The 26,685-nt window shown below is 44.7% G+C and overlaps 2 protein-coding genes across 3 annotated transcripts in view; one reads left to right on the top strand and one right to left on the bottom strand.

Annotated features, from left to right (window-relative positions):
• LOC112264596 (endonuclease/exonuclease/phosphatase family domain-containing protein 1) overlaps positions 1–12,732 on the top strand; it is a 34,249-nt gene extending 21,517 nt beyond the window's left edge. Inside the window, exons 3-7 of the mRNA XM_024441310.2 lie at positions 8,588–8,698; positions 11,214–11,342; positions 11,514–11,658; positions 11,817–12,011; positions 12,247–12,732. Of these exons, the coding sequence (XP_024297078.1) occupies positions 8,588–8,698; positions 11,214–11,342; positions 11,514–11,658; positions 11,817–12,011; positions 12,247–12,434 (768 nt within the window). The 3' untranslated portion in view covers positions 12,435–12,732. The remainder of the gene's footprint in view (positions 1–8,587; positions 8,699–11,213; positions 11,343–11,513; positions 11,659–11,816; positions 12,012–12,246) is intronic.
• A 4,605-nt stretch (positions 12,733–17,337) lies between these two features.
• On the bottom strand, positions 17,338–26,476 carry LOC112264595 (uncharacterized protein KIAA0895). Of its 2 annotated transcripts, none has more exons than XM_024441308.2 (7): positions 26,046–26,476; positions 23,888–24,648; positions 21,693–21,836; positions 21,232–21,364; positions 20,496–20,801; positions 19,754–19,851; positions 17,338–18,995 (listed from the first exon to the last, which is right to left on the bottom strand). In XM_024441308.2, the coding sequence occupies exons 1-7, from the start codon at positions 26,068–26,070 to the stop codon at positions 18,837–18,839; spliced, it is 1,626 nt and encodes a 541-aa protein (XP_024297076.1). In that variant the 5' UTR covers positions 26,071–26,476; the 3' UTR covers positions 17,338–18,836. The 2 variants fall into 2 exon arrangements, with proteins under 2 accessions (XP_024297076.1, XP_024297077.1); XM_024441309.2 differs by having other exon boundaries at positions 23,888–24,644; positions 26,046–26,474.
• Between the last annotated feature and the right edge of the window lie 209 nt (positions 26,477–26,685).

Genomic DNA, 26,685 nt, shown 5'->3' with positions numbered 1-26,685 from the left:
TGGAGGGTTTTTATTTTGTCCTGTAACTCATTCAATGTAATTGGAGAATCCAGTGGGTTCTGGTAGTCTTTAATAGTTGATTCTAAGATCTGTATTTGATCATGTATATGTTTTTGCTCTTTATTCTTTGTTATAGAGCCAAAAAGATTGGAGAAGTGGTTTACCCATACATCTCCATTTTGGATAGATAATTCTTCGTGTTGTTGTTTGTTTAGTGTTTTCCAATTTTCCCAGAAGTGGTTAGTCTATGGATTCTTCAATTACATTGAGCTGATTTCTGACATGCTGTTCCTTCTTTTTCCGTAGTGTATTTCTGTATTGTTTTAGTGATTCACCATAGTGAGGGTGTAGACTCAGGTTTTCCGGGTCTCTATGTTTTTGGTTGGACAGGTTTCTCAATTTCTTTCTTAGATTTTTGCATTCTTCATCAAACCATTTGTCATTGTTGTTAATTTTCTTCGGTTTTCTATTTGAGATTTTTAGATTTGATAGGGAGGCTGAGAGGTCAAATATACTGTTAAGATTTTCTACTGCTAAGTTTACACCTTCACTATTACAGTGGAACGTTTTACCCAGGAAATTGTCTAAAGGGGATTGAATTTGTTGTTGCCTAAATGTTTTTTGGTAGGTTTCCAAACTGCATTCCTTCCATCTATAGCATTTCTTAATGTTACTCAGTTCCTTTGGCATTGATGCCTCATGATTGAGTATTGCTCTGTTTAAGTAGACTGTGATTTTGCTGTGGTCTGATAGGGGTGTCAGTGGGCTGACTGTGAACGCTCTGAGAGACTCTGGGTTGAGGTCAGTGATAAAGTAGTCTACAGTACTACTGCCAAGAGATGAGCTATAGGTGTACCTACCATAGGAGTCCCCTCGAAGCCTCTCTCTCTCTTGCGCTCTGCCCCTCTCGCTCTCTCTCTCTCTCTTGCGCTCTGCCACTCTCGCTCTCTCTCTCTCTCTCTTGCGCTCTGCCCCTCTCGCTCTCTCTCTCTCTCTTGCGCTCTGCCCCTCTCTCTCTGGCTCCCTCGGTGTAAACTATATTCTATTTCCAGGCTTAAATTTAGAGTGAACTTGTGAGGCCAGTCTCCTGTGCTTTCAACGCTATAAATAAGTCGGTGGTTGCTACGTGTAGAGAGAGAGAGAGAGGGTGTCTTCTTTTTGAGAGTGAGGAGATAAGAGACACTGCCCTGGAAGAATAACCTGATTCTCTATTACTGAATGTTATGTAATGTCCTCAACCCATTAGGGGTTCTCTATGTATGTCTGCGCTCTACTTTGGTCATGAGGTTAGGATAATGTAGCTGTGGACAGAGAAGTCAGAGAAGGTCCTCTCTCTAAGGACTGCCTGATGTACGATAATGAAGCAATATGAGACTGTCTGGTGAACATCCACTCAATTAGTTAAATAGATCTATAGATTTCAGATCTAGTCTGAAGATCATTTGTGTGTTCAGAAGTATACAATTTGTTTCAGAAAGTATTCAGACCCCTTGACTTTTTCCACATTTTGTGATATTAACATAACATCAATCGACACAATGTAGTTCTAAAATTGATTAAATGTTTTTTTCCCCATCATCAATCAATACACAATACCCCATAATGACAAAGCAAAAACTGTTTTTTAAACAATTTTGCTAATTTATAAAAAATAGAAACCTGAAATATTACATCAACATAAGTATTCAGACCCTTTACTCAGTACTATGTTGAAGCACCTTTGGCAGTGATTACAGCCTTGAGTCTTCATGGATATTTCATTTTAACTTTTTAAAATTGAACCTTTATTTAGCTAGGCAAGTCAGTCAAGAACAAATTCTTATTTACAATGAAGGCCTACACTGGCCAAACCCGGACGATGCTGGGCCAATTGTGCCCCGTCCTACGGGACTCCTAATCACGGCCGGTTGTGATACAGCCTGGATTCGAACCAGGGTGTCTGTAGTGACGCCTCTAGCACTGAGATGCAGTGCTTTAGACTGCTGCGCTACTTGGGGTTTGAAGCTACAAGCTTGGCACATCTGTATTTTTAGAGTTTCTCCCATTCTTCTCTGCAGATTCTCTCAAACTCTGTCAGGTTGGATGGGGAGAGCTGCTGCACCGATATTTTCAGCTCTCTCCAGATGTTCAAGTCTGGGCTCTGGCTGGGCCACTCAAGGACATTCAAAGACTTGTCCCGAAGCTACTCCTGCGATGTCTTGGCTGTGTGCTTAGGCTCTGTGTCCTGTTGGATGGTAAAACCTTTGCCCCAGTCTTAGGTCCTGAGGACTCTGGAGCAGGTTTTCATCAAGGATCTTGCTGTACTTTGCTCTGTTCATCTTTGCCTTGATCCTGACTAGTCTCCCAGTCCCTGCTGCTGAAAAACATTCCCACAGCATGATGCTATAGCGCATATCCAAGATCGAACAAAGCCATGAGGTTGACGGAATTGTCCGTAGAGCTCCAAGACAGGATTGTGTTGAGATCTGGGGAAGGGTACCAAAAAATATCTGCAGCATTGAAGGGCCCCAAGAACACACTGGCATCCATCATTCTTAAATGGAAGAAGTGCTGCCGAGATGGTTCCCCAGATCTGTGCCTCGACACAATCCTGTCTTGGAGCTCTACGGACAATTCCTTCGACCTCATGGCTTGGTTTTTGCTCTGACATGCACTGTCAACTATGGGACCTTATATAGACAGGTGTGCCTTTCCAAATCATGTCCAATCAATTGAATTTCCCATGGGTGGACTCCAATGAAGTTGTAGAAACATCTCAACGATGATTAATGAAAACGGATGCACCTGAGATCAATTTCGAGTCTCCTAGGAAATGGCCTTTTTACATTTGCAAAAATGTCTAAAAACCTGTTTTCACTTTGTCGTTTTGGGGTATTCTATGTAGATTGCTGAGGAATTTGATTTAATGAAGCAATTTTAGAATACGGCTGTAACAAAATGTGGAAAATGGCCAGGGGTCTGAATATTTTCAGAAGGCACTGTATGTTGGCATTGGAGATTATTAGGAACCCTGTCTAGGTCCTAAACCAGTGTCTGTAAATTCTATTTAAGTAATAAGGCCCGAGGGGGTTTAGTATATGGCCAAAATACCACGGCTACGGGCAGTTCTTAGGCACAACGCAAAGCCATATACCACAAACCCCCGAGGTGCCTTATTACTATTATACATTATAAAATGGTCACTAAAATAATTAGACCAGTAAAAAAAAATCATGTTTTGATACACCAGAATTGGCTGTCAGCCAATCAGCATTCACGGCTCGAACCACCCAGTTTATAATGTTGTTTATATCAGTGCTGGAGCAGACTTTTATTAACAGCTGTAGGAGCTGTTTGGGATGAGAGGGAGAGAGATGAGCCGCCCGTCTGTCGGTCTGTCTGGTACAGTATGTGAATGTGAGGCGCTCCTGGAGAGAGAACTAGGTCGACAGAGCAGAGCTGCTGTCTCTCAGAGAGCGAGAGTTGGAGTGAAAGCTCCTCTCTGAAGAGCGGGATTGATCATTTCTTTCTAAAAGAGGAAAGGAGAGCGGGAGAGAGAGAGAGAATGGAGGTGAGAGGAAGATATTCTTTCCTAAGGCAGAGAAGAGAGCTGGATTGGAGGATGCTTTATAAAGAGAAATGATCCATCTCGCTCTATTTCTCTTTCCTCATCTTCTACAGATAAAATGTTCCCTCCCTCTATCGCTGCAGTACAGGCAGCCAGTGAGTCACGAAGTGTGCGTGTGAAATCAGAACCATTATGTCCAAACCCACAGGCTCCTCAAGCTCCCAGAAATGGTCTCAGTCACGACTCCAACACCACGCCGGTCTTGTCTTTTCCCTCCATTCCTCAACTCCCTGTAGAGATTTAACTTCCCACTGGAATTTCACAACTTGGAATATTCCATAAAATTCAAAAACTGAAATCACCTTTTCTGGTTTCATTACTTGCAGTGGAGAGTTCCCCCCATGATAAGACAAAACAAGATATAACTGTAAATACAGGCCTACATGAGAGTAACATTAAAATGTCAAAATACATACAAACATTAACGGTACCTACTCTTTCAATAAAACTGATCAGGTGAATCCAGATGAAACTTCAAACTTCCACTTCAATCAGTGTAGAGGAAGGGGAGGAGACAGGTTAAAGGAGTTTTAAGTCTTGAGACAATAGAGACATGGATGCTGTATGTGTGCCATTCAGAGGGTGAATGGGAAAGACAACCGATTTAAGTGCCTTTTTGAATGGGGTATGGTAGTAGGTGCCAGGCGCACCGGTTTGTGTCAAGAACTGATTGACCGATAAAGATTAGAATATGAGACGGGGAGATGAATGAGAGGGATAAAGTGAGTGGTGGGGGATTGAACTTCTGCGTCCAGGACAATGTGGTTCAGGGACGGCAACACTACCACTCGACCAGCCCCCCATAATGTTTACGTTTTAATCTCTATATGGTAAACACATCAACGGTCTACATCTGTGATGCTGCATCACACACCACACACTGACTAAACCGACATTTTGAGTTGGCATGTTTACTAACAATTGACATTTTTCACTGTTTAGTCACTAAGCACGTGAAGCAGTATTAGTCACTTTTTTTCCTGTTTTGTAGCTAAGGAACCTTCTGTGGTTTGGTGAATTACTGAGCGATGAGGAGTCTTTTCCCCAAAAATATCAGTCTTGGTCTTATTCTAGTTGTTTACCAGACTTCGCTAGTTTGAAGTTCAAAACCATGACTTTGTCCACCTGAGTAACATTAGGGCTGATTCTGACTGACATTAGGGACTTTCACACACACACATTTTCTTAGTGCAGTGTTATCCTTAACCCTGGGTTAAATCTGACCCAGAGGTGGCTTAAACAACATGCAGGAGTAGAGTAACATGGTGGGGTAGCCATCATCTAGCCAGTTGGTTACATCACAACACACCCACACTATTTACCATTTCACTCTCACACATACTAATACACACCCACACTTTCTCTCTTCCCATTTCACACTCCTACACACTTCCTTTGTTTTCTTTCCCTCAGACCTATATTATCTATTGACGCAACATGGTGGGCAATGGACATGTTTTTATTTGCCACAGCGATTATTCCTTATTTCCATTAAAACTTGTAACGATTGGAAATGAAGCTTCATTTCCTCTTACTCACTGCTAAAACAAGCGTGTGTGCGCGTGTGCGTGTGCGCGTGTGCGTGTGCGTGTGCGCGTGTGCGTGTGCGTGTGTGTGTGTGTGTGTGTGTGTGCCAGCCGGACTGTTATCCATACCAAGAGGATTCTGGCCACTGGAAATCTACGTCAGTAGCAGCATATCGGTTAGAAACAACAAATCGACAGGGTCTGGAAAATCTGAACTGTTATGCTTTGAATCCCAACCCTTCTGAGTGTGTGAAGTGGTATGTTGTGCACTCATGTTTCAAGCGTTGCTGCAGAGTAGAGACTGAGGAACTATAACTGAGCTGGAGAAAATGGACTGTCAGTCTGCCTGTGGTTGTAGGGAGTAACCTGTTAAAGTAGTTTTATTTTTTGAATAATGCGACTCAATCATATTCAGAATAAACACATTCAGGATAGATTTAAGAAATATTTCACAGCGCCTCCCTTTTTACTGCACTACACATCCGTGGTCTCCATGGTGACCAGAAATGATTTATGGCCCCCATTCACAGTATTGATCAACACCGATCAACTTCAATTAGATAATTACCTTTACGGAATTGAAAAATTTTACTCCATTTTATTCTGGGATAAAACATTTAGTTTACTGTAGATGGCAATCTCCATCTGTGTGCTAGCTAGGTGATTACACACATATAGTACCAGTCAAACGTTTGGACACACCTACTCATTCAAGGGTTTTTCTTAAATTTCTCTGTTTTCTACTTTGTATAATAAAGTGAAGACATCAACTATGAAATAACACATGGAAACATGTAGTAACCAAAAAAGTGTTAAACAAATCTAAATATATTTGAGATTCTTCAAATAGCCACCCTTTGCCTTGATGACAGCTTTGTACACTCTTGGCATTCTCTCAACCAGCTTCATGAGGTAGTCACCTGGAATGCATTTCAATTAAAAGGTGTGCCTTGTTAATTTGTGGAATTTCTTTCCTTAATGCATTTTAGCATCAGTTGTGTAGTGACAAGGTAGGGGTGTTTTACAGAAGATAGCCCAATTTGGTAAAAGACCCAATTCCATATTATGTCAAGAACTGCCCAAATAAGCAAAGAGACAACAGTCCATCATTACTTAAAGATATGAAGGTCAGTCAATCCGGAACATTTCAACAACCTTGAAAGTTTCTTCAAGTGCACTCACGAAAACCATGAAGCGCTATGACGAAACTGGCTCTCATGAGGACTGCCACAGGAAAGGAAGACCCAGAGTTACCTCTGCTGCAGAGGATGAGTTCATTAGTTACCAGCCTCAGAAATTGGCAACTAACTACACCTCAGATTGTAGCCCAAATAAATGCTTCACAGAGGTCAAGTAACGGATACATCTCAACATCGACTGTTCAGAGGAGACTGTGTGAATCACAGGACACCAATAAGAAGAGACTTGCTTGTGCCAAGAAACATAAGTGATGGACATTATCCTGGTGGAAATCTGTCCTTTGGTCTGATGAGTCCAAATTTGAGATTTTTGGTTCCAACTGCCGTGTCTGTGAGATGCAGAGTAGGTCAACGGATGATCTCTGCATGTGTGGTTCCCACCGTAAAGCATGGAAGAGGAGGTGTGAGGGTGCTTTGCTGGTGACGTTGTCTGTGATTTATTTAGAATTTAAGGCACACTTAACCAGCATGGTTACCACAGCATTCTGCAGCGATACCCCATCCCTTCTGGTTTGCGCTTAGTGGGACAATGTCCCAACACAGCTCCAGGCTGTGGAAGGGCTATTAGACCAAGAAGTAGAGGTGATGGAGTGCTGCATCAGATGACTTGGCCTCCACAATCACCTGACCTAAGCCCAATTGAGGGTTTGGGATTAGTTGGATTGCAGAGTGAAGGAAAAGCAGCCAACAAGTGTTCAGCATATGTGGGAACTCCAAGACTTTTGGAAAAGCATTCCAGGTGACTACCTCATGAAGCTGGTTGGGAGAATGCCAAGAGTTTGCAAAGCTGTCAAGGCAAACAGTGGCTACTTTGAAGAACCTAATAGAAATATATACAAAATATTTAGATTTTAAAAAATTTCTTTGGTTACTACATTATTCCATATTTGTTATTTCTTAGTTTTGATGTCTTAACTGTTATTCCATAATGTAGAAAATAGTCTGAATAAGAACCCCTGGAATGAGTACTGTAGGTGTCAACTTTTGACTGTTACTGGGTGTAAGATATGTCTGTATATCTCTCTCGCGCGCACGCACACACACACACACACACACACACACACACACACACACACACACACACACACACACACACACACACAGGTCTTGGGAGCTGTGCTAAGGCCTCCTCTATACCCACGTCTTGGTTCATCACTGGTTGAATTATGGCTGTGGGTTTGTTCAACCTAGAAATAGCTGCCTTCCATCCATCCTCATCTCTCTCCGCTTCTGCCGGATCCAGGCGTCATGACGATAGTAAATTGTTTGTTTTCTACCGGCTGCCATTTTGAAATGTTATTAGCGTCCTTTATTATAGGCTGCTTGGCACTGTGTCATCTGAAGTTGGTGCTTGACATTAATATAGGGCCTGCAGGAGAGAATGATGGGGTATTTATTGATGATAGTCACTGGTACAGGTAGCTTTCTTTCCCCAGTCAGAGAGACGGTATTAGCAGACAGTATGAGGACACACCCATTAGTAGGAGAAAGTCAGACTGACAATAGGAGCAGTATGAGAGACCGGGAACTGACCTGATCAATGACAGTTGCTGAGGTGTCTCTTTCTCTCTGAACAGGAAGACAGGGAAGTGAGTGGATATAACCAGCATGAAATGACAGCTGTGCTATAGGTTAATTCATGTCACTGTCTTCAACAATCTCCCGGGGTGGGGTGGAGGTGAGGGCTAGGTAAGAGCCAGGGAAGGGACCCTCTCCTTATGCCCCCATAGGGAAGCTCTCCCTCTGGGACCTGGTAGCAGGTCAGTCAAGGAATGCCAGACAGTCTCAAAACCAAGTTTTCTTCTCCCATTCCATCACTGCCAACTTCTTCAGTGACCTCTCACATTACAACACTGCTGGTGTCTGAGGCACACTAAAATACATTTGGTCATTTTTCTTCTCTTTCCAAATCATATGGCACTATTTTAGGTCATTTCAAAAGGTGTCATTTGAGGAGTCATTTCACTTCATACCCAAAACGGTGCTAATTTCAAGTCGTTAAATATCTGCTGTGACTGACTATTTTAAAAACCGATTGTAGCGGATAAATAAACGCAGAGACAAAAATAGTGTGTTGACAGTAGTTGTGATCTACTACTGCTATGTCCAGTCAGCTGCTGTTTAACATGCCCCTACATCCATTGCATTGCCCACTGCATAGAAATAGAATGACTGAATGACTACTACACTATTTCTATGGTCTTCTGTCCAGTCTGGTGTTGTGTAATAATACAAATCCCTCTATTGTGTTGCAGTTCTGTGTGGAACTGAACCAGGGCTCGTTGGACAGCGTGAGGAAGTGGAGAGGACCACGGGGGTTCTGGAAGAGTACCGTCTCTGAGAAACCCACAGTACTGTCCAACAAGGTAAGGATACTTGTGACCTCACTGCACGAAACACAAATTTCTTCTGTCTTTCTTGCTTCTCTTCCCCTCTCTCTCTTTCCGTCTCTCTCCCGCTCTGTTTCTTCCACCCCAGCCCCTCTTACAATCTCACATCCCATCTGAAATAGACCAGCCATCTCAATTTGTTCACACAGCCCAGAAGTAAACAGACATTATTGCTGAAAAATGTGCTAACCCTTTAAGCTCAAACAACCTCTTTACTAAGGGTCTGTTAACAGTGACCAGATGTGGCACAATAGATCCCTTGATCTAAGGCCTGCTGTAGTGGTCAAAGGTCAGATGGTCTAGTACAATATGATTAAAGCTGGTTGATTTATGGGACCCTTAGAGAGGTCCTTTCTGTTCCCATAATGTCTGTCCAACACCATAAAGAATCTCTGAGGGCACACACACTCTGTCTTCCCAAACACCACAAGGACTAGATAGCAGTGTTTAACCTCCAAGGAAGCCCGTCTTGAAATTGACCCTTAAAGTAAACTTGAGCTTTATTCTGTCTCTGTGCCTGATGGCTTCTGTCAAGTAAGAAGGATAATACAGATAATGTGGAGGGGGGTCATTAAACAAACCCTCCTAGTCCTCCCCTCTGACCACACTTACTGTCAGCCTCCCAGCCCTGTCCTCACCTCTGACCTCTAGTACTGTCAGCATGAAATCCCTCCCTCTCCTAGTTCTGCCACTGTCAGCCTTCCAGCATCCCTCTCCTAGTTCTGCCACTGTCAGCCTTCCAGCCTCCCTCTCCTAGTCCTGCCACTGTCAGCCTCCCTCTCCTAGTCCTGCCACTGTCAACCTCCCTCTCCTAGTCCTGCCACTGTCAGCCTTCCTGCCACTGTCAGCCTTCCTGCCACTGTCAGCCTTCCTGCCACTGTCAGCCTTCCTGCCACTGTCAGCCTTCCTGCCACTGTCAGCCTCCCTCTCCTAGTCCTGCCATTTTCAGCCTCCCTCTCCTAGTCCTGCCACTGTCAGCCTTCCTGCCACTGTCAGCCTTCCTGCCACTGTCAGCCTTCCTGCCACTGTCAGCCTCTCTCTCCTAGTCTTGCCACTGTCAGCCTTCCTGCCATTGTCAGCCTCCCTCTCCTAGTCCTGCCACTGTCAGCATCCCTCTCCTAGTCCTGCCATTGTCAGCCTCCCTCTCCTAGTTTTGCCACTGTCAGCCTTCCTGCCATTGTCAGCCTCCCTCTCCTAGTCCTGCCACTGTCAGCCTTCCTGCCATTGTCAGCCTCCCTCTCCTAGTGCTGCCACTGTCAGCCTTCCTGCCATTGTCAGCCTCCCTCTCCTAGTCCTGCCACTGTCAGCCTCCCTCTCCTAGTCCTGCCATTGTCAGCCTCCCTCTCCTAGTCCTGCCACTGTCAGCCTCCCTCTCCTAGTCCTGCCATTGTCAGCCTTCCTGCCATTGTCAGCCTCCCTCTCCTAGTCCTGCCACTGTCAGCATCCCTCTCCTAGTGCTGCATTGTCAGCCTTCCTCCAGTCCTGCCACTGTCAGCATCCCTCTCCTAGTGCTGCTACTGTCAGCCTTCCTGCCACTGTCAGCCTCCCTCTCCTAGTGCTACTACTGTCAGCCTTCCTGCCATTGTCAGCCTCCCTCTCCGAGCCTTGCCACTGTCAGCCTTCCTGCCATTGTCAGCCTCCCTCTCCTAGTGCTGCCACTGTCAGCCTTCCTGCCATTGTCAGCCTCCCTCTCCTAGTGCTGCCACTGTCAGCCTTCCTGCCATTGTCAGCCTCCCTCTCCTAGTGCTGCCACTGTCAGCGTCTGCAGTTTGTCAAGGAGCCGTATTGTATTGTGAAGATGCTCTGGAATGGAGCTATAACTCTTCTGCTGCTGCTCTGACCTGTTCACTATAGAGCAGGATCTCTGTGTACGATTCGATTAGTTTTTATAATGGCTTTTGGTGTGTGTGTGTGTGGTGCAATTTGATTCGTTTTTTTTGTTCAAGTGTTTGTGTCTGCTTTCTGGTTTAGAAAGCTCCATTGGATTAGCAGCAGGAAGATGTAGCCAGTGGCTATCATATCTGTCTGAGGCTCCGCTGCAGTGGCCTTGTTCTCTGGCTTTAATTATCTATGACACACGTCTGTCTGTTTCTCGCTCTCTGTCGCTCTCTCTGTCTGTCTCAGTCTGTGATGCTGACCATGTCTCACCCTCCTCACCCTCCTGCCCCAGGGGCAGACCCACCATAACTCAGAGAGGCCTATACTTCCCTAGGTGAGAGACCTCATTTAACTAACAGAGAGGAGAACTGAAGATACAGCCATGCCTTCATCTTCAGTATACAGGCCAGACATCCCCAGGCTCTCTATATTTAGAGAGGGCAGATCAGGAAACACTTAGCCTCCCCCTTCTCCTTAGTAATATAGAGACTGAGCTCAGGCTTTGGGAACTTCACTGAAAACTGAGTTGACTCCAATTCTGGTTCAAGGGTTTTCTGGAAGTTTAACTAGTCTCCTTTCTTCACTGCTGTCTGTCTGTCATCTCTTCCATCAGGGAGTCAGTTATTCTGGGTTCCTGTGGGACAGCTCTTCTGGGATCGACCTGAAAGATGCTTCTGTCCTGGAGAGTCCTGTTGTCAACGGCAACGGGAAACACGCCCGGCCATATCTTGCCCACTTTTATGTAAGTCAACAGGGAGTGTGTGTTTTGTGGGATCTCCCTATGCTGAAATGTTGATCATAAAATGACTTACAGAATGCATTACTCATTTTATTGCCCCTATCAATACCATTATAACCATATAATGTTCTGCCGGAGAGACTAACATTATGTTAATGATTAATATGTGACTAGATTGGATCGTCTGAGCTGACGATTGTCAATGTCCACATGAGAGCTCCGGCCGTGTCTGGGGCTGAGGAGTCCAACGTTAGGAACCACCACTCGGAGGAAGTCAAGGCCCACAGACTGACCTCTAGTATCCAGAAGGCACTGAAAGGTCAGTAGCTAAAGGTCACCCTATTCTGTCTTTTCAAAACTTATGTCCTCTTTCTCTTCCATTATTCTTACCCTCTTTCTCTTCCTCAGTGGGTTATTGCATTAGGTTATTTGACGTCGCTACATGGCTAATGTCCATCTGTGGTTTCTGTGTGACAGTTCAGAAGGGCCTGGTGGTGTTGGGGGACTTTGGCCTTTCACCCCAGAGCAGTGAGCTAGATCAGCTGAGGAAGGAGCGGCTGAGCCCCCTGGTTCCCCCCAACATGTTCACCAACATCAGCACCCGCTTCCCCCAGGGCTCCCTCTGTCTGGACAACATCTGGGTCAGCAAGTCACTGAAGAAGATCTACGCAGGTACGTCTGTCTACAGATGTAACTGTGTGTGTCAGAATATGTAGCATTCTTACCGTTCTAGTTATGCCCACTGCAATAAGATACCAATCTAACCATTGGCACATGAATGCTCGATTTACATGTCTGTTATTGTGATGAGCTTGGCTATGGGGTGATTTGAGTGACACCAAGAATTTTATCTGAATGTTTAACCTCTGACCTGTATGTATCTCCATGTATATGCTGCACCCTGCAGGTCATTGCGTGGTGGTGCGGGAGGGCCTGACCAACCCCTGGATACCTGACAACTGGTCGTGGGGCGGGGTGGCGTCCGACCATTGTCCTGTCATGGCCGAGTTCTTTGTGGACGTGGCGCTGAAGGAGCTGAGAAACAGAGTTAGCGTGGTAGAGAGAGGTGAAAGTATGTCGAAACACGAACGGTGACGACCACTCGCCGGCGCCACGGACATACAGATGTGGCGGTTGTGGAGGGAGATTGTGACATCATGACATGTCAAACTGACCTGACTTTGCTCTGGACTGGATCCTGCTTTGGTCTGGTTGTTGCAGTGGCGCAAAGGGTGGATTTACCTGACAAATGTGAATTGAAGCACCGAGATTGCCTTTTTAGTTTCCTTTATCAATGTACAGTAGACTACCATGACATTGTTTTGGAGTAAATCATTTAAGAGGCGTGTGTGTGTGTGTGTGTATATATATGTATATGTATATGTATATATGTATATGTGTATGTATGTGTGTGTATGTATATATATATATATATATATATATATATGTATGTTATAGACAGACATGAGTGTGCCAAAAACATTTTTAATATGTATATGAAATAAAAGGAAATTAACAGACATTCCCTTTCCCTTTGTTCAATACAATATGATTGCACACTGCTGCACAGTAATACTAGTACATTGAAGTCAGTGAGTGAAATGGGAGGTTGGAGCTTAGCTGTTGAAGCCATTTAAAGCTGTTCTATTAAAGTGTGTGTGGAAAAATGAGGAAATTTGGCATGGAGCCCAGCAACTAATTACTAGCTCCTTTCAACACAGTCTGACCAGATGAAGATAGCATACAGCGTGTGTATGCATACACACAAACAACTCTGAACTACTGTATACAGTGCCTTCAGAATGTATTCACACCACTTTACTTTTTCTACATTTTGTGCTATGTGGGATTAAAATGGATTTAAATGTAATTTCTTGTCAATTACACAACATACTGTTTTCTTTTTAAATGAAAAATAAAACCCTAATATCTTAATTACGTAGGGGGTTGAACAATTGAGTCAACATGTTAGACTCTCCTTTTGCAGCGACTACAGCTGTGAGTCTTTCTGGGTAAGTACCTCACAAAAATGTACAGATGCACCATTGACAGCATCCTGTCGGGTTATATCACTTCCTGGAAGGTTGACTGCACTGCCCACAACCGCAGGGCTCTCCAGAGGGCGGTGCGGTCTGCACAATGCATCACCATGTACACTGCCTGCCCTCCAGGACACCCACAGCACCCGATGTCGCAGGAAGGCCAAAAAGATCAAGGACATCAACCACCTAAGCCGTGGGTTGTTCACCCCTCTATCATCCCGAAGGTAGCCAGTGCATCAAAGTGGAGACTGAAAAACAGCTATCTTAAATAGCCATCACTAGCTGGCCTCCACCCAGTACCCTGCCCTGAACTTCTTCACTGTCCGTAGCTGGCTACCACCCGGTTACTCAACCCTGCACCTAAGATGCTGTTGCCCTATGTACGTGTATATAGACATGGAATCACTAGTCACTTTAATAATGTTTACATACTGTTTTACCAATTTCATTTAGTAGCAGTCAAAAGTTTGGATACACCTACTCATTCAAGGGTTTTTCTTTATTTTTACTATTTTCTACGTTGTAGAATAATAGTTAAGACATCCAAACTATGAAGTAACACATGTAATCATATAGTAACTTTTTTTTTTAACAAATCAAAATATACACTGCTCAAAAAAATTAAGGGAACACTTAAACAACACAATGTAACTCCAAGTCAATCACACTTCTGTGAAATCAAACTGTCCACTTAGGAAGCAACACTGATTGACAATACATTTCACATGCTGTTGTGCAAATGGAATAGACAACAGGTGGAAATTATAGGCATTTAGCAAGACACCCCCAATAAAGGAGTGGTTCTGCAGGTGGTGACCACAGACCACTTCTCAGTTCCTATGCTTCCTGGCTGATGTTTTGGTCACTTTTGAATGCTGGCGGTGCTTTCTAGTGGTAGCATGAGACGGAGTCTACAACCCACACAAGTGGCTCAGGTAGTGCAGCTCATCCAGGATGGAACATCAATGCGAGCTGTGGCAAGAAGGTTTGCTGTGTCTGTCAGCGTAGTGTCCAGAGCATGGAGGCGCTACCAGGAGACAGGCCAGTACATCAGGAGATGTGGAGGAGGCCGTAGGAGGGCAACAACCCAGCAGCAGGACCGCTACCTCCGACTTTGTGCAAGGAGGTGCAGGAGGAGCACTGCCAGAGCCATGCAAAATGACCTCCAGCAGGCCACAAATGTGCATGTGTCTGCTCAAACGGTCAGAAACAGTCTCCATGAGGGTGGTATGAGGGCCCGACGTCTACAGGTGGGGATTGTGCTTACAGCCCAACACCGTGCAGGACGTTTGGCATTTGCCAGAGAACACCAAGATTGGCAAATTCGCCACTGGCGCCCTGTGCTCTTCACAGATGAAAGCAGGTTCACTCTGAGCACATGTGACAGAAGTGACAGTCTGGAGACGCCGTGGAGAATGTTCTGCTGCCTGCAACATCCTCCAGCATGACCGGTTTGGCGGTGGGTCAGTCATGGTGTGGGGTGGCATTTCTTTGGAGGGCCGCACAGCCCTCCATGTGCTCGCCAGAGGTAGCCTGACTGCCATTAGGTACCGAGATGAGATCCTCAGACCCCTTGTGAGACCATATGCTGGTGCGGTTGGCCCTGGTTCCTCCTAATGCAAGACCATGCTAGACCTCATGTGGCTGGAGTGTGTCAGCAGTTCCTGAAAGAGGAAGGCATTGATGCTATGGACTGGCCTGCCCGTTCCCCAGACCTGAATCCAATTGAACACATCTGGGACATCATGTCTCGCTCCATCCACCAACGCCACATTGCACCACAGACTGTCCAGGAGTTGGCGGATGCTTTAGTCCAGGTCTGGGAGGAGATCCCTCAGGAGACCATCCGCCACCTCATCAGGAGCATGCCCAGGCATTGTAGGGAGGTCATACAGGCACGTGGAGGCCACACACACTACTGAGCCTCATTTTGACTTGTTTTAAGGACATTACATCAAAGTTGGATCAGCCTGTAGTGTGGTTTTCCACTTTAATTTTGAGTGTGACTCCAAATCCAGACCTCCATGGTTGATAAATGTGATTTCCATTGATAATTTTTGTGTGATTTTGTTGTCAGCACATTCAACTATGTAAAGAAAAAAGTATTTAATAAGAATATTTCATTCATTCAGATCTAGGATGTGTTATTTTAGTGTTCCCTTTATTTTTTTGAGCAGTGTATTTTAGATTCTACAAAGTAGCCACCATTTGCCTTGTATACAGCTTTGCATACTCTTGGCATTCTCTCAACCAGCTTCACCTGGAACACTTTTCCAACAATCTTGAAGGAGTTCCCACATATGCTGAGCACTTGTTGACTGCTTTTCCTTCACTCTGCGGTCCAACTCATCCCAAACCATCTCAATTGGGTTGAGGTCGGGTGATCTGATGAAGCACCATCACTCTCCTTCTTTGTCTAATAGCCCTTTCACAGCCTGGAGGTGTGTTGGGACATTGTTCTGTTGAAAAACAAATGATAATCCCACTAAGCGCAAACCAGATGGGATGGCGTATCGCTGCAGAATGCTCTGGTAGCCATGCTGGTTAAGTGTGCCTTAAATTCTAAATAAATCACAGACAACGTCACCAGCAAAGCACCATCACACCACCTCCTCCATGCTTCACTGTAGGAACCACACATGCGGAGATCATCCGCTCACCTACTCTGTGTCTCACAGACACGGCGGTTGGAACCAAAAATCTCAAATTTGCCGACTCAGACAAAAGGACAGATTTCCACCAGGATAATGTCCATCGCTTATGTTTCTTGGCACAAGCAAGTCTCTTCTTATTGGTGACCTTTAGTAGTGGTTTCTTTGTAGCAATTCGACCATGAAGGCCTGATTCACACAGTCTCCTCTGAACAGTTGATGTTGAGATGTGTCTGTTACTTGAACTCTGTGAAGCGTTTATTTGGGCTGCAATCTGAAGTGCAGTTAACTCTAATGAACTTCTCTGCAGCAGAGGTAACTCTGGGTCTTCCTTTCCTGTGGCGGTCCTCGTGAGAGCCAGTTTCATTATAGCGCTTGATGGTTTTTGCGACTGCACTTGAAGAAACTTTGAAAGTTGTTGAAATGTTTCGGATTGACTGACCTTCATGTCTTAATGTAATGATTGACTGTCATTTGTCTTTGCTTATTTGAGCTGTTCTTGCCATAATATGGACTTGGTCTTTCACCAAATAGGGCTATCTTCTGTATACCACCCCCTACCCTACCAACTGATTGGATAAAATGCATTAAGAAGGAAATAAATTCGACAAATTAACTTTCAACAAGGCACACCTGTTAATTGAAATGCATTCCAGGTGACTATGGTTACTATTGCTCAATCCTGCCGGTCACATTATGTTTGAATGTGTTCAAAGTAAAATGCTCCTTTTGTAATATTCATGATTCTACTTTCATCATTGACATGATGTCGGGGGCTAAGTTTACGCTTTATTTCCGTTTTTAAGTGATTCTTCACATTTCAGTCAAATCATATCTCTCCCTTATGGAGTTGTGGAGAAAGTAGCAGACGTGACGGTCCTCTAGTGGTGAAAAATGTGGACTGCAGATGCCTCCCCTCCTTCAGCCCACCCACACTTCAGCTGTCACCCCTGTCCTAAAAACATCTAACCCACTTTGACCAAACAAGCCTCTAAAACAAAATGTCTCTGTGAAATATTTATGGTTGGCTTCCAAGCCATGTGAAATACACTTCACGCCCTAACAAAATGAAAACTCTTAACTGGAGCAGAGTGGAAGCCCAGGATAAGAGGCCCTGTTCTTGTGGGTCGTCTCCGTGTGGACAGAGGCCAATTGTCCAGCATGTCAGTGCTTGTAGGTGCCTTTCAACATGGAGCCCCAATGGAGTCCAGTTTCACAGTGAAACCTGAGATGAATGAATGGGACAAGGCGACTTCAACACCTATGGCCCCAGATTAAGAACAGACAGAGACACAAAGCCAAGTCTCCAAGGTGATAAATCCACTTTATTAGGGATTCCCAGGGCTTCAGTGACCATCAGGAGGCATTAAGATACAGTACAGTTACAGTACAATACAATACATAGCGCAATGTCACTTATAAACACTAGTGCTCATCATACAGTTAGATCATACCCAGGGCCATTTGTGGTGAAGTAGCGGCAGCAAACATGCTACCTACATCAGGTCAAAGTTATCCTGGTCCCAGATCAGTTTGTGCTATCCTGCCAACTCCTATGGTCATTGTAAATAACTTTTGGCAAGAGAGCACAAACTGATCTAAGACCAGGCTAGTTGAAAGTGTCAATTGAACAATATTTATCAAATATCACAGTGTTCAGTTCTCAAAACACGTACCAAAAGCCATAAAATCAACAACCTGTCAATCATGTTTGACAAAAAGGAGAAAAACATTACAGTACAATATTAGTTACACCCTGCCTTTAAAAACACTATGCCTATTGGTTTGTTTTAAAATGCAGGAGGGAGAGTTCATCAGTGTAAGGTTATAAGGTTATCTCTAAGGAAACTGCCAGAAATAAAGCAGTTCAACGCTGGAGAAAAAAGTGCAAATCGTAAGAAAGTGGTTGTTTTGGAGGGATTGCTGCGCCAAGGTAACCTCTTGCAGGATATGTCAACAGGGCACAAATACATATGATTCGCAATGCATTTCTATACTGTCCCAATCCTACTATCTCAGCACTATGCTGCCGTCTTGTGCTTCATTAGTTTTGCCTCTTCCACATGCCTTTCTCCACTGTGACCTGGCCACATCATGAGTCAATGTTGTGCTTTTATGATACCATAGCTGTCTCTCTCACTGCAGCCCGACCCTGACAAACACACACACTCTCTGGTTCATGGGTCATTACCTGAACATCAACTATAACAACAGCAACCAACCAGTACGGTAAAACTCTGTTTAGAAACATTAGTATAGGAACCCCTTAGTCTTTTGAACAGGAGATTGAAAATGCAATTACACTTGGCTTTGGGGTGCATATAGAAATGGAGAGAGAAACCCTACATACAATACAGTACACTGCACAAGTCATGTCACGTCACACAGCTACCATATGTGGTGGAAAGCCAGTTTACAACCAGGAAATGACATCACATGCAATTTTGCCTGTTGGGGATGGTACTGGTGGTGAGATGCAGGAATGTCACTGTGAATGATGCCACTGACTTTAATGAGGTTCCGGTAGCTCATTAGCTTGGTGGAGGTAAGGTGTGCTGGAGGGTCAGGGGTCACCTCTTTCTGGGAATGCTCAGATGAGGAGCGTATCATCACTTCTCATAGGGTACCCGGGCCAGAAGGACCCGCACATTCACTTACTTCAACACATACCTCATAACAACCTCTATGCCTTTGTTATATACATAACGTTTCAATCCCATATGGATCTTGGTCAGGTTGCTGTTAACCTGTACAAGCTATGTGTTGGAGTAACTGAGTGGGCAGGCCCTCTACTCCTCCATGTCTCAGATGAGCACCCTGAGCTCCTCGTCAGTCAGCTGGTTGACCTCCATGATCTTCTCCAGCTGTTCAGCGTAGCACGCCATGTCCTGCAAGAAGTGAGGTATCCTCACATGCTCCATCAGCGCCAGGCCTTTCAGACGATCCACGTCCTCGTACGACACCTGGGCAGGCGGGCAGACAGGAACAATCAAGATGGAAATCATGCGAATGTATTTTAGAACAAGCAAAATAAAACAGACAGACAGAAACAATCAAGATGGAATTTGTGCTAATTTAATAAAATAAGGTTTCTATTAAGCAGGGAGTGCCAGTGGCCAACCCCCTCCTGGCAGGCTTTTGTTCCAGCCTTACTCTAACACACCTGGAACTGCCCTGATGAGCAGCTCATTGATGTGTTCGAGCAGGGCAGGAACAAAAGCCTGCATACCAAGTAGCTCTCTAGGAGGGTTGGCCACCTGTGCTATACAGATAAGCCTAGGAGGACAGACAGCAGTAACACTGGAAGCCCATCTGTGTGAAACACATTGTGAGTCATGTGTTCCCTCCCTATGCCTGAAGTCATTCTTCTTCTCAGGCAGAATCACATGGTCTGCTCTGCTCTCTCATACAGCTGTAGTTACATAAGCTTATTCAACCTGGCATCTCATTCAATTTCATGTGCAAATAAGCATTGTCGTTATGGTGAAGGAGAGAGGAAGAGAGGAGAATAATATGAAAGCTGTGCAGTCAAACACATCCAACGTATTGCCTTTGTCTCCTGTCTGCAGTGTAATGCAAACCCTTTGAAAAATAATCATTATGCACAAAAAGGCATAGGATGCAGACCATAGAATAAGAATTGGTTACCTTGTTAGCCGGTTAGGCAGCCTCCTGATAAACCTACTCTAGTCTGACACATTAAACAGACCCTGTTACCCACCTTCCCCAGGGACATGAGCAGCTGGAAGTTAATCCTCTCTCTGTGTCTTAGGATCTTCAGGATGCCGTCCAGGTACACCTGGTCCTTCCTGAAACAGCCTGAAATATACAACAAGCCCATCAAGATGACAGCAGTACATACTGAAACAAGCTGAAATATACAACAAGCCCATCAAGATGACAGCAGTACGTACTGAAACAAGCTGAAATATACAACAAGCCCATCAAGATGACAGCAGTACGTAGTGAAACAAGCTGAAATATACAACAAGCCCATCAAGATGACAGCAGTACGTACTGAAACAAGCTGAAATATACAACAAGCCCATCAAGATGACAGCAGTACGTACTGAAACAAGCTGAAATATACAACAAGCCCATCAAGATGACAGCAGTACGTACTGAAACAAGCTGAAATATACAACAAGCCCATCAAGATGACAGCAGTACGTACTGAAACAAGCTGAAATATACAACAAGCCCATCAAAATGACAGCAGTACGTACTGAAACAAGCTGAAATATACAACAAGCCCATCAAGATGACAGCAGTACGTACTGAAACAAGCTGAAATATACAACAAGCCCATCAAGATGACAGCAGTACGTACTGAAACACCCAAGGCCTGGTAGAAAATGCTGACTCCAGTAGGATACAAAGCTAAAGCTAGAGATAAGTGTGTGCCTGCATGCAGGAATGCCTATGTATGGGCCTGTGAACAAATGTGTGTCTGTGTTAGTTACCAGGCTGTGCGGTGTCGCTCTGCCCCCTCTTGGCTCGTACACAGTAGTCCCAGCGTGTGTTGGGTTCCTGGACGAAGCGTCCCAGGCTGTGGAACAGCTGAGAGAAGGACATGCGGCTGGCCTGGTACACAGTGTAGTAGAGCAAGGCAGCCCTCCACAGGGTAGGGTCCTTACGGAACAGGACAGAGTGGATGCTGGCCAGCCCCTCCTCAGTAGGGTTCAAAGGTCGGAGGTTGTGCTTTTTCCTTCCGACTCCACTGCTCCACGGCTGCTGGGCGTTGTTGATGCCCCGGAAGTAGTGTGTGCCTGGGGAGAGGGCACAGACACAGGAAATGACCACAGTGGCTATAATGCACCAACAGGGTGAAGAGACCCATTGACAATGTACTTGGAAGCTGAACTCATCCTCGAAAAAATAACTGTGCTGCTGAGTACAGCAGAGCAGACTAGTGGGCCGAGGCAGCACACAGCAAGTTCAGTATTGAGTGGACCAGTACCATGAGTAATGATTGTGTTCATTTAAATGTGCTGTGGTTGAGTATGTGCTTCTTATGAACCAAGACATGTTTTGAACCTAACACTCCTGACCCATTCTCCGTGATCCAGGAGAAACTGTGCATCGAAAGACCCTTGAAAGACATTACTGTGTGGCTGTAATACTGGAAAAACACTGGGATTTGTGCACCTCTTGACAAAACTAAGCATGATAGAGGTATAATGGAGTTATACTACCCACTGATCTCATGTCGTAGCATGCCCTCCAGCCAGTGTTCCCGGGCTGTGGCAATGTTGATGGTCAGAGTAGGCCGGCTGTTCACCACCGTCATGGACGCTCTGGAGAGGAGGTCGTCTGTCACATTGACCACTATCTGACAACAGACAGAGGGAGTGATGTTGAGACTCACTTTATATGGAGCACTATCTGGTAAAGACACCACAGAGAGATATGTAGTTATGGAATGTGTACCTTAATAAGCGCTACGGTACCAAAGCAGGATATGGGGTTACTATGTGAGGAGGGGACTGTGTGGCGGTTACATCATATGAGGGAATTGTTCTGATTGGGGTGTGCAGAATGTTAATGTTAAAACATAGCTGACCCAGGATCTGTGGTAAGGGGTACCTTCTACCTTTCTCCAGGTAAAAGTTGCCCTTGACCACAGATCTAGGATCAGATTACTCAAGACGCTCTCTCACCTCCCCAATACAGCCCTCCTTTTCCATGTACTTCTTGACCAGGTACCAGATCCGGCCCTTGGTGAGCAAGTTTCCCCCTGTGGCCTGCTCAAACTTCTCATAGTTCCCATACTTCTGGAGGGCCAACTCCATGATACGCACCGCCTGTAGGGGGAAACACAATGACATGCCGTCAACTAACAGACAACATTAGGCTCAAATCTAATGATGGACTCCGGTATTATCTTGGTAAGGATACAGCTATAAAGGCTTGATTCCATTCGAGTGCAACTTGTGTTCAGATGATAATGAGGGAAATAACAAGAACTTGTCTCGTCCTTCAGTTGATTTGTTTGAAGGGACATACTGCATAGAAAACAGCTCCCTATAATTAGGCTATATCAGGGATGGGCAACTTTAATGGGGGTTGGGGACTCTAAAAATCTGAACTCATCATGAGGGGCCACAGTTGCCCCTAAGTTTTAGAGTTAATTTTGTGCAATTCCTCACATGTTGAGAAAATGCCATTTTACTGCTAATTTCCTACAATTCTATACTTTTCACCACAGGGCTTTAATTTGCCCTTGATTACTTCACATTTAGATAGCAGTCCGCTAGAATAACTTAACAATCGACAAATATTTTGCTGACATGGGCTAATTGAGTGACTATCAGTGATTGACATAACAATAGAAAAACTGTTGATGCACAACCACATTTTGAATTTGCACCTTGAGCAGGGCCCTGTGGGCTGCCAGTTGCCCCTCCCTGAGCTATATAAATAGCTCCCTATTGGGAATAGCACTTGGAGTCATTTTGTCCAGTAGCCAGGGCAGGGCAGAACAGGTCAGTGCTTTCTCCATTCTCTCTAGTGTGTGTTCAGGGCTGTGGACTAGGCTTAAGAGACAGTCCCTACTCTCTACAGGTCATTAGAGATCATCCTCTCTCTCGCCCCAGCCCACACGCCACAGAGATCAAGTAGAGACCAGAAATCAAGTCAGTTCTGTGAAATGTACAGTAACTGGAGTTGTTATGCAATAGTACAATTACCTGTTCACATCACATAGAGTAAATCAGTTTCTAAAGTTGGGCAGATAGCCTAATTTGTGTTTCATTGTTTATTTAAGTTTAATAACAGTTCATTCTGATCATGGAGTATGTAACAAAAAAGGTGTCCTTTTCTACATTAAATCTACATCAGTAGAATGAATGGACACACAGTTGTACATACTGGGAGTGTGTAAAACAAGACTGGTGCCAGGAGTGGAAGAAAGAAAACATGATAGCACAAACTGCAATATCCTCCACAGGATCACTTTACAGTGCATTTCCTGTAGTCTTCACTCAACTAAAGAGGCTGCCATATGTTACTATCAGTATACTAGTGTTACCCAGGTAGCTAGTATGCAACAGAACACCTCAGGGGATGCTACTAAGTTCAAACAGCACTCGAAACACTAGACCAGACTACATTCTATTAATTCTACAGAACTATAATTTAGACAGAGGCCTATCTATTACAATCCTTGTGATTTACAGTAGTACTCATTACTTTAAAGCATAAACCTCTGGCCTTTTATTGGAAACGTATTTGTCCCTCAATTCATTCTTGTAGCTCCGCTAACTATCTATGTATCGTACAAAGATGTGCATTCCTATTCATGTATCCATTAAGCTATACGGCGTCTGATTTCTCTTGTCTTTCCTGTTGGCGTAATCACAACATGACTTTTAACATACTCAACTATTGATCTGTCGGTAGAGTAGCTTGTTGGATATCTGCCCAGAACAAGGGCTAATGTGGATATCCATTTGATACATACTAATGTGGATAGATATTTTCTGCCTCAACCCTACAGCTCAGACAGAGAGAGCACTGGTGTCTTTTTCTATCTCCTGACTGGTGTGCTAAGCTGGAGTTTTAAAGCAAGTTTTTCCCAAATAATCCATCCAATCTTGTCTGACAGGATTTGTCTGCTACCTGGTTGCGTGGCTTTCACTGAGTGGCCAGATTTACTTCAGCTCAGTCTACCTCTTGCCTTTGCTGAAAATAGTTGTATAAAACCTGTGTCCCGTTCCTGGCCTTACACTTACCTGTGACAGTAATTGACATGGTAGTTCACTCCTCACCTCTCCACTGTGTTAGCTGATGTGTAGGTAGATTTCTGATTTAAAATGGCCGAAAAGTGCTATTAATTCATTAACATGGGTCTCACCTGTGTCAGAAATCGGTCGGAGGCGTTGTTGTGGCGAGCCAGCACCAGCGGAGACACAGGGTTGCTGTACTCAAACTGAGGATTGTAGCTGAAGTCCGACTTGAAGAACTTCACCTTCTCCTTCTCCACGTTGGACGGCTTGATGGCAGTGAGGATGCAGAGCTTCTTGACCCCGGCATTCTCCCCTTCCCGCATCACCCCTCCTCTGGGCAGAGAGGGCAGCTTGGTACGGGGTGAGCTGGTGAAGCATGTTTTCCGGGGCCGGGAGACAGGGCTGGGGGACAGGCACGTGGTGCTACCCAGGACCTTGATGCTGTGGGCTGGCTTGGGTCCGCTGGGGAAGCCCCCTGAGGTGGAGGAGAAGACATGGTGGTGGGAGGAGAGCCTGGTGTCTCCGCTGCCCTGCTGGCCCAACAGTAACAGAGGAGTTACAGACGGACGGCGGTGGCTGTTGTGTGACCTACAGGTTGTAGAGGCACATCTCACAGTCTTCTTGGGCCTGCGGTACGGGGAGTGCATGGGGCTCTGTCTCTCCTCCTCCTCGGCCTGCAGGAGTACATTGTAGCTGCTGGTTCCTGTGGTGAAGAGGTCCTTGAGTATGCTGGATGACAGCTTCTCCAGGCACACCTGAGTGGGGCTCACAGGCCGCTTGTCTGGCACCCCGGGGCTCGAGTACTTCTTAGAGATCTCCATCTCTACCGGCACCATCGAGCTAAGGAGGAACTTCTTAGACTGCTCCATCTTTGGCCAATGGAGCCTTTCTGAAACAACAAGTGATGATGACTGACCGAGGGTTGAGTCAGTAATGCTGACGCAGCAGCTTACTTATTTTAGATTCTCTCACTCGCTCGCTGAACAGTACCTACATAGAATAATCCTCTTACAGAACAAGACACAGAGGAGTGTCTTCAGTCTGCAGCCAGTTCAGCTCTAAAGCTAGACTTATGTGAATTATGTCATGTGTTGTTCAGAGAACCCTAACAGAGGTTTATTCAATAGCTCAGAAGGTGATATCATCGGTTTGGGTTTGCAGTGCAACACTGACTCAATCAGCTCGGGCAATAAAGGCTGCTACTATCCTCCTCCCCTTCATACAATCACAGTGCATAGACCTCAAATAGACATATCCAACATACTCTGCAGTTACAGCTTTATAGCAATTGTATCAGCAGTCCTTAGTGGGACTAGCAACTATGCTTCATTGATTTCTCTATGCACAAAGCACAGTCAGTTATGATGTAGGCCTAGTCACCTAATTATTCCCATCATGTCTCCAGAGTCTGACAGGGTAGCAGCCCTTGTGCAGAGCCTTGTGTCCTGACCTCCAGTGGGATGGCTGGATGACCAGGAGCATCATCACACTCTGTATAACCACTCTGTTCAGACAGGAGCACTGATGTGGAAGTTATGCAACCACTGCACTAACAACACAACCACTTCAGGGCTTCAGCAGATCACATGGCAACAACAGATTTGAAAACAAACCATTCCAGATAACATTGCCAAGCTGAATCATTCCAAAACATAAGGGAGTCAGTAGCTGGTCACAGAACAAATACATTAAGAATAGATAAATATCCCTTTTGACCATGTCAATGTTTTCTGCTTTATTACAGCAACAGGTGTCTTTTGCAGTTCTTCTACAAAATAATATGTCGTGGTGCACTGCAAAATAGCTTCGATTTTTGAGGAAGTATAGTACCGACAAGTAATGCAGTACAATAGCTACTGGAAGTTAGAATGCATATTTAGACTGTTATAACAATTTGGCTGTACTTTTATATAGCTATTTATTTGAATGCGTGATTTTATTTAAAGTGACGTTGGACGTCTTGAAAAGCGCTTAAAATAAAATGCATGATTATTATTAAGCATGTAATTACTTTATGACAGCTTTGTAATTATGTCTAAAATAACTTAATGTCAAAACATTTGCAGAATGATAGGAAAATGGAGCATATATGCAGCACAACTGTTATAAACCTAATAACGAAGACACTTTAAAATCATCATAAAGTATGCTTAGCTACATAACAGTTACCAATAAAGCATTGTATCTGTTTGAAGTTCCGTGTGTTTCTGTTGTTGCCGGCGTTCTGACCAGGTTGGACATATTCAAGTGAATTCAAGGCATAACACAGATCAAGTGCATACATACCAGTGACGTTTATTGATTCGAGCATCCTCTGAGACTTTGTTCTGCGAACAACCACTTGACAACGTCTTCCAAGCAAAAAACAAGTAGCTTGCTATTATAGCGAGCTAACAATTAACGTTAGCTAGCTAACAAGCTTGCCAACAGTCACTAACCTAACCTAGCTCGCTAGTTAGCTAGGTCAAACTGAACAAGACTAGCTGGCTATGGTCGATAACAGCAGCTACCCAGCTAGCAGAGAACGTCCTTTGTTGAGCTCCTCGGCATCAGTCGTGTCGCTGTAGTTCTGGAGCTGTGACAAGATACGAGCTGTTTCCATGGTGCCCCGGCAACGTCACACAGAAACACTTGTGCTTCTGTGAGATTGTTATTTTCAGTAAAAATATGAGACAAGATTTTTTAGTTATAGTTATACATAGTTTATACTAATGTATCGCTGAATATAGGGCCTTGAATGTGCAGGATACAGCTAAGTAAGCTGTCCCATTGGCTTTGTGTGGTTGAGAGAAAGTACAATCGACAGACACAGACAGACAGACAAACTATTCTGTTCTATTCTAGAGAGATATATATAGAGAGATATTTCTCTACATGTGACATCGGCTCTAAATGGTCTCTATGTACTGTGTGTGTGTGTGTGTGT

The sequence above is a fragment of the Oncorhynchus tshawytscha genome, linkage group LG13 (genome assembly GCF_018296145.1).
Source record: "Oncorhynchus tshawytscha isolate Ot180627B linkage group LG13, Otsh_v2.0, whole genome shotgun sequence".
Taxonomy (NCBI): Eukaryota; Metazoa; Chordata; class Actinopteri; order Salmoniformes; family Salmonidae; genus Oncorhynchus; species Oncorhynchus tshawytscha.
The sequence above is the reverse complement of the archived record's forward strand: the minus strand, read 5'-3'. Positions and strand labels throughout refer to the sequence as shown.

Bases quoted from the DNA above. Each gene is read 5' to 3' on its own strand.
- LOC112264595 (XM_024441308.2), bottom strand. From the start codon at position 26,070: ATGCTCGAATCAATAAACGTCACTG. The intron at 21,837-23,887 runs GTGAGACCCATG...TTCCCCCTACAG, and splicing joins CCGACCGATTTCTGACACAG to GCGGTGCGTATCATGGAGTT. The intron at 21,365-21,692 runs GTGAGAGAGCGT...GTCTGTTGTCAG, and splicing joins AGGAGGGCTGTATTGGGGAG to ATAGTGGTCAATGTGACAGA.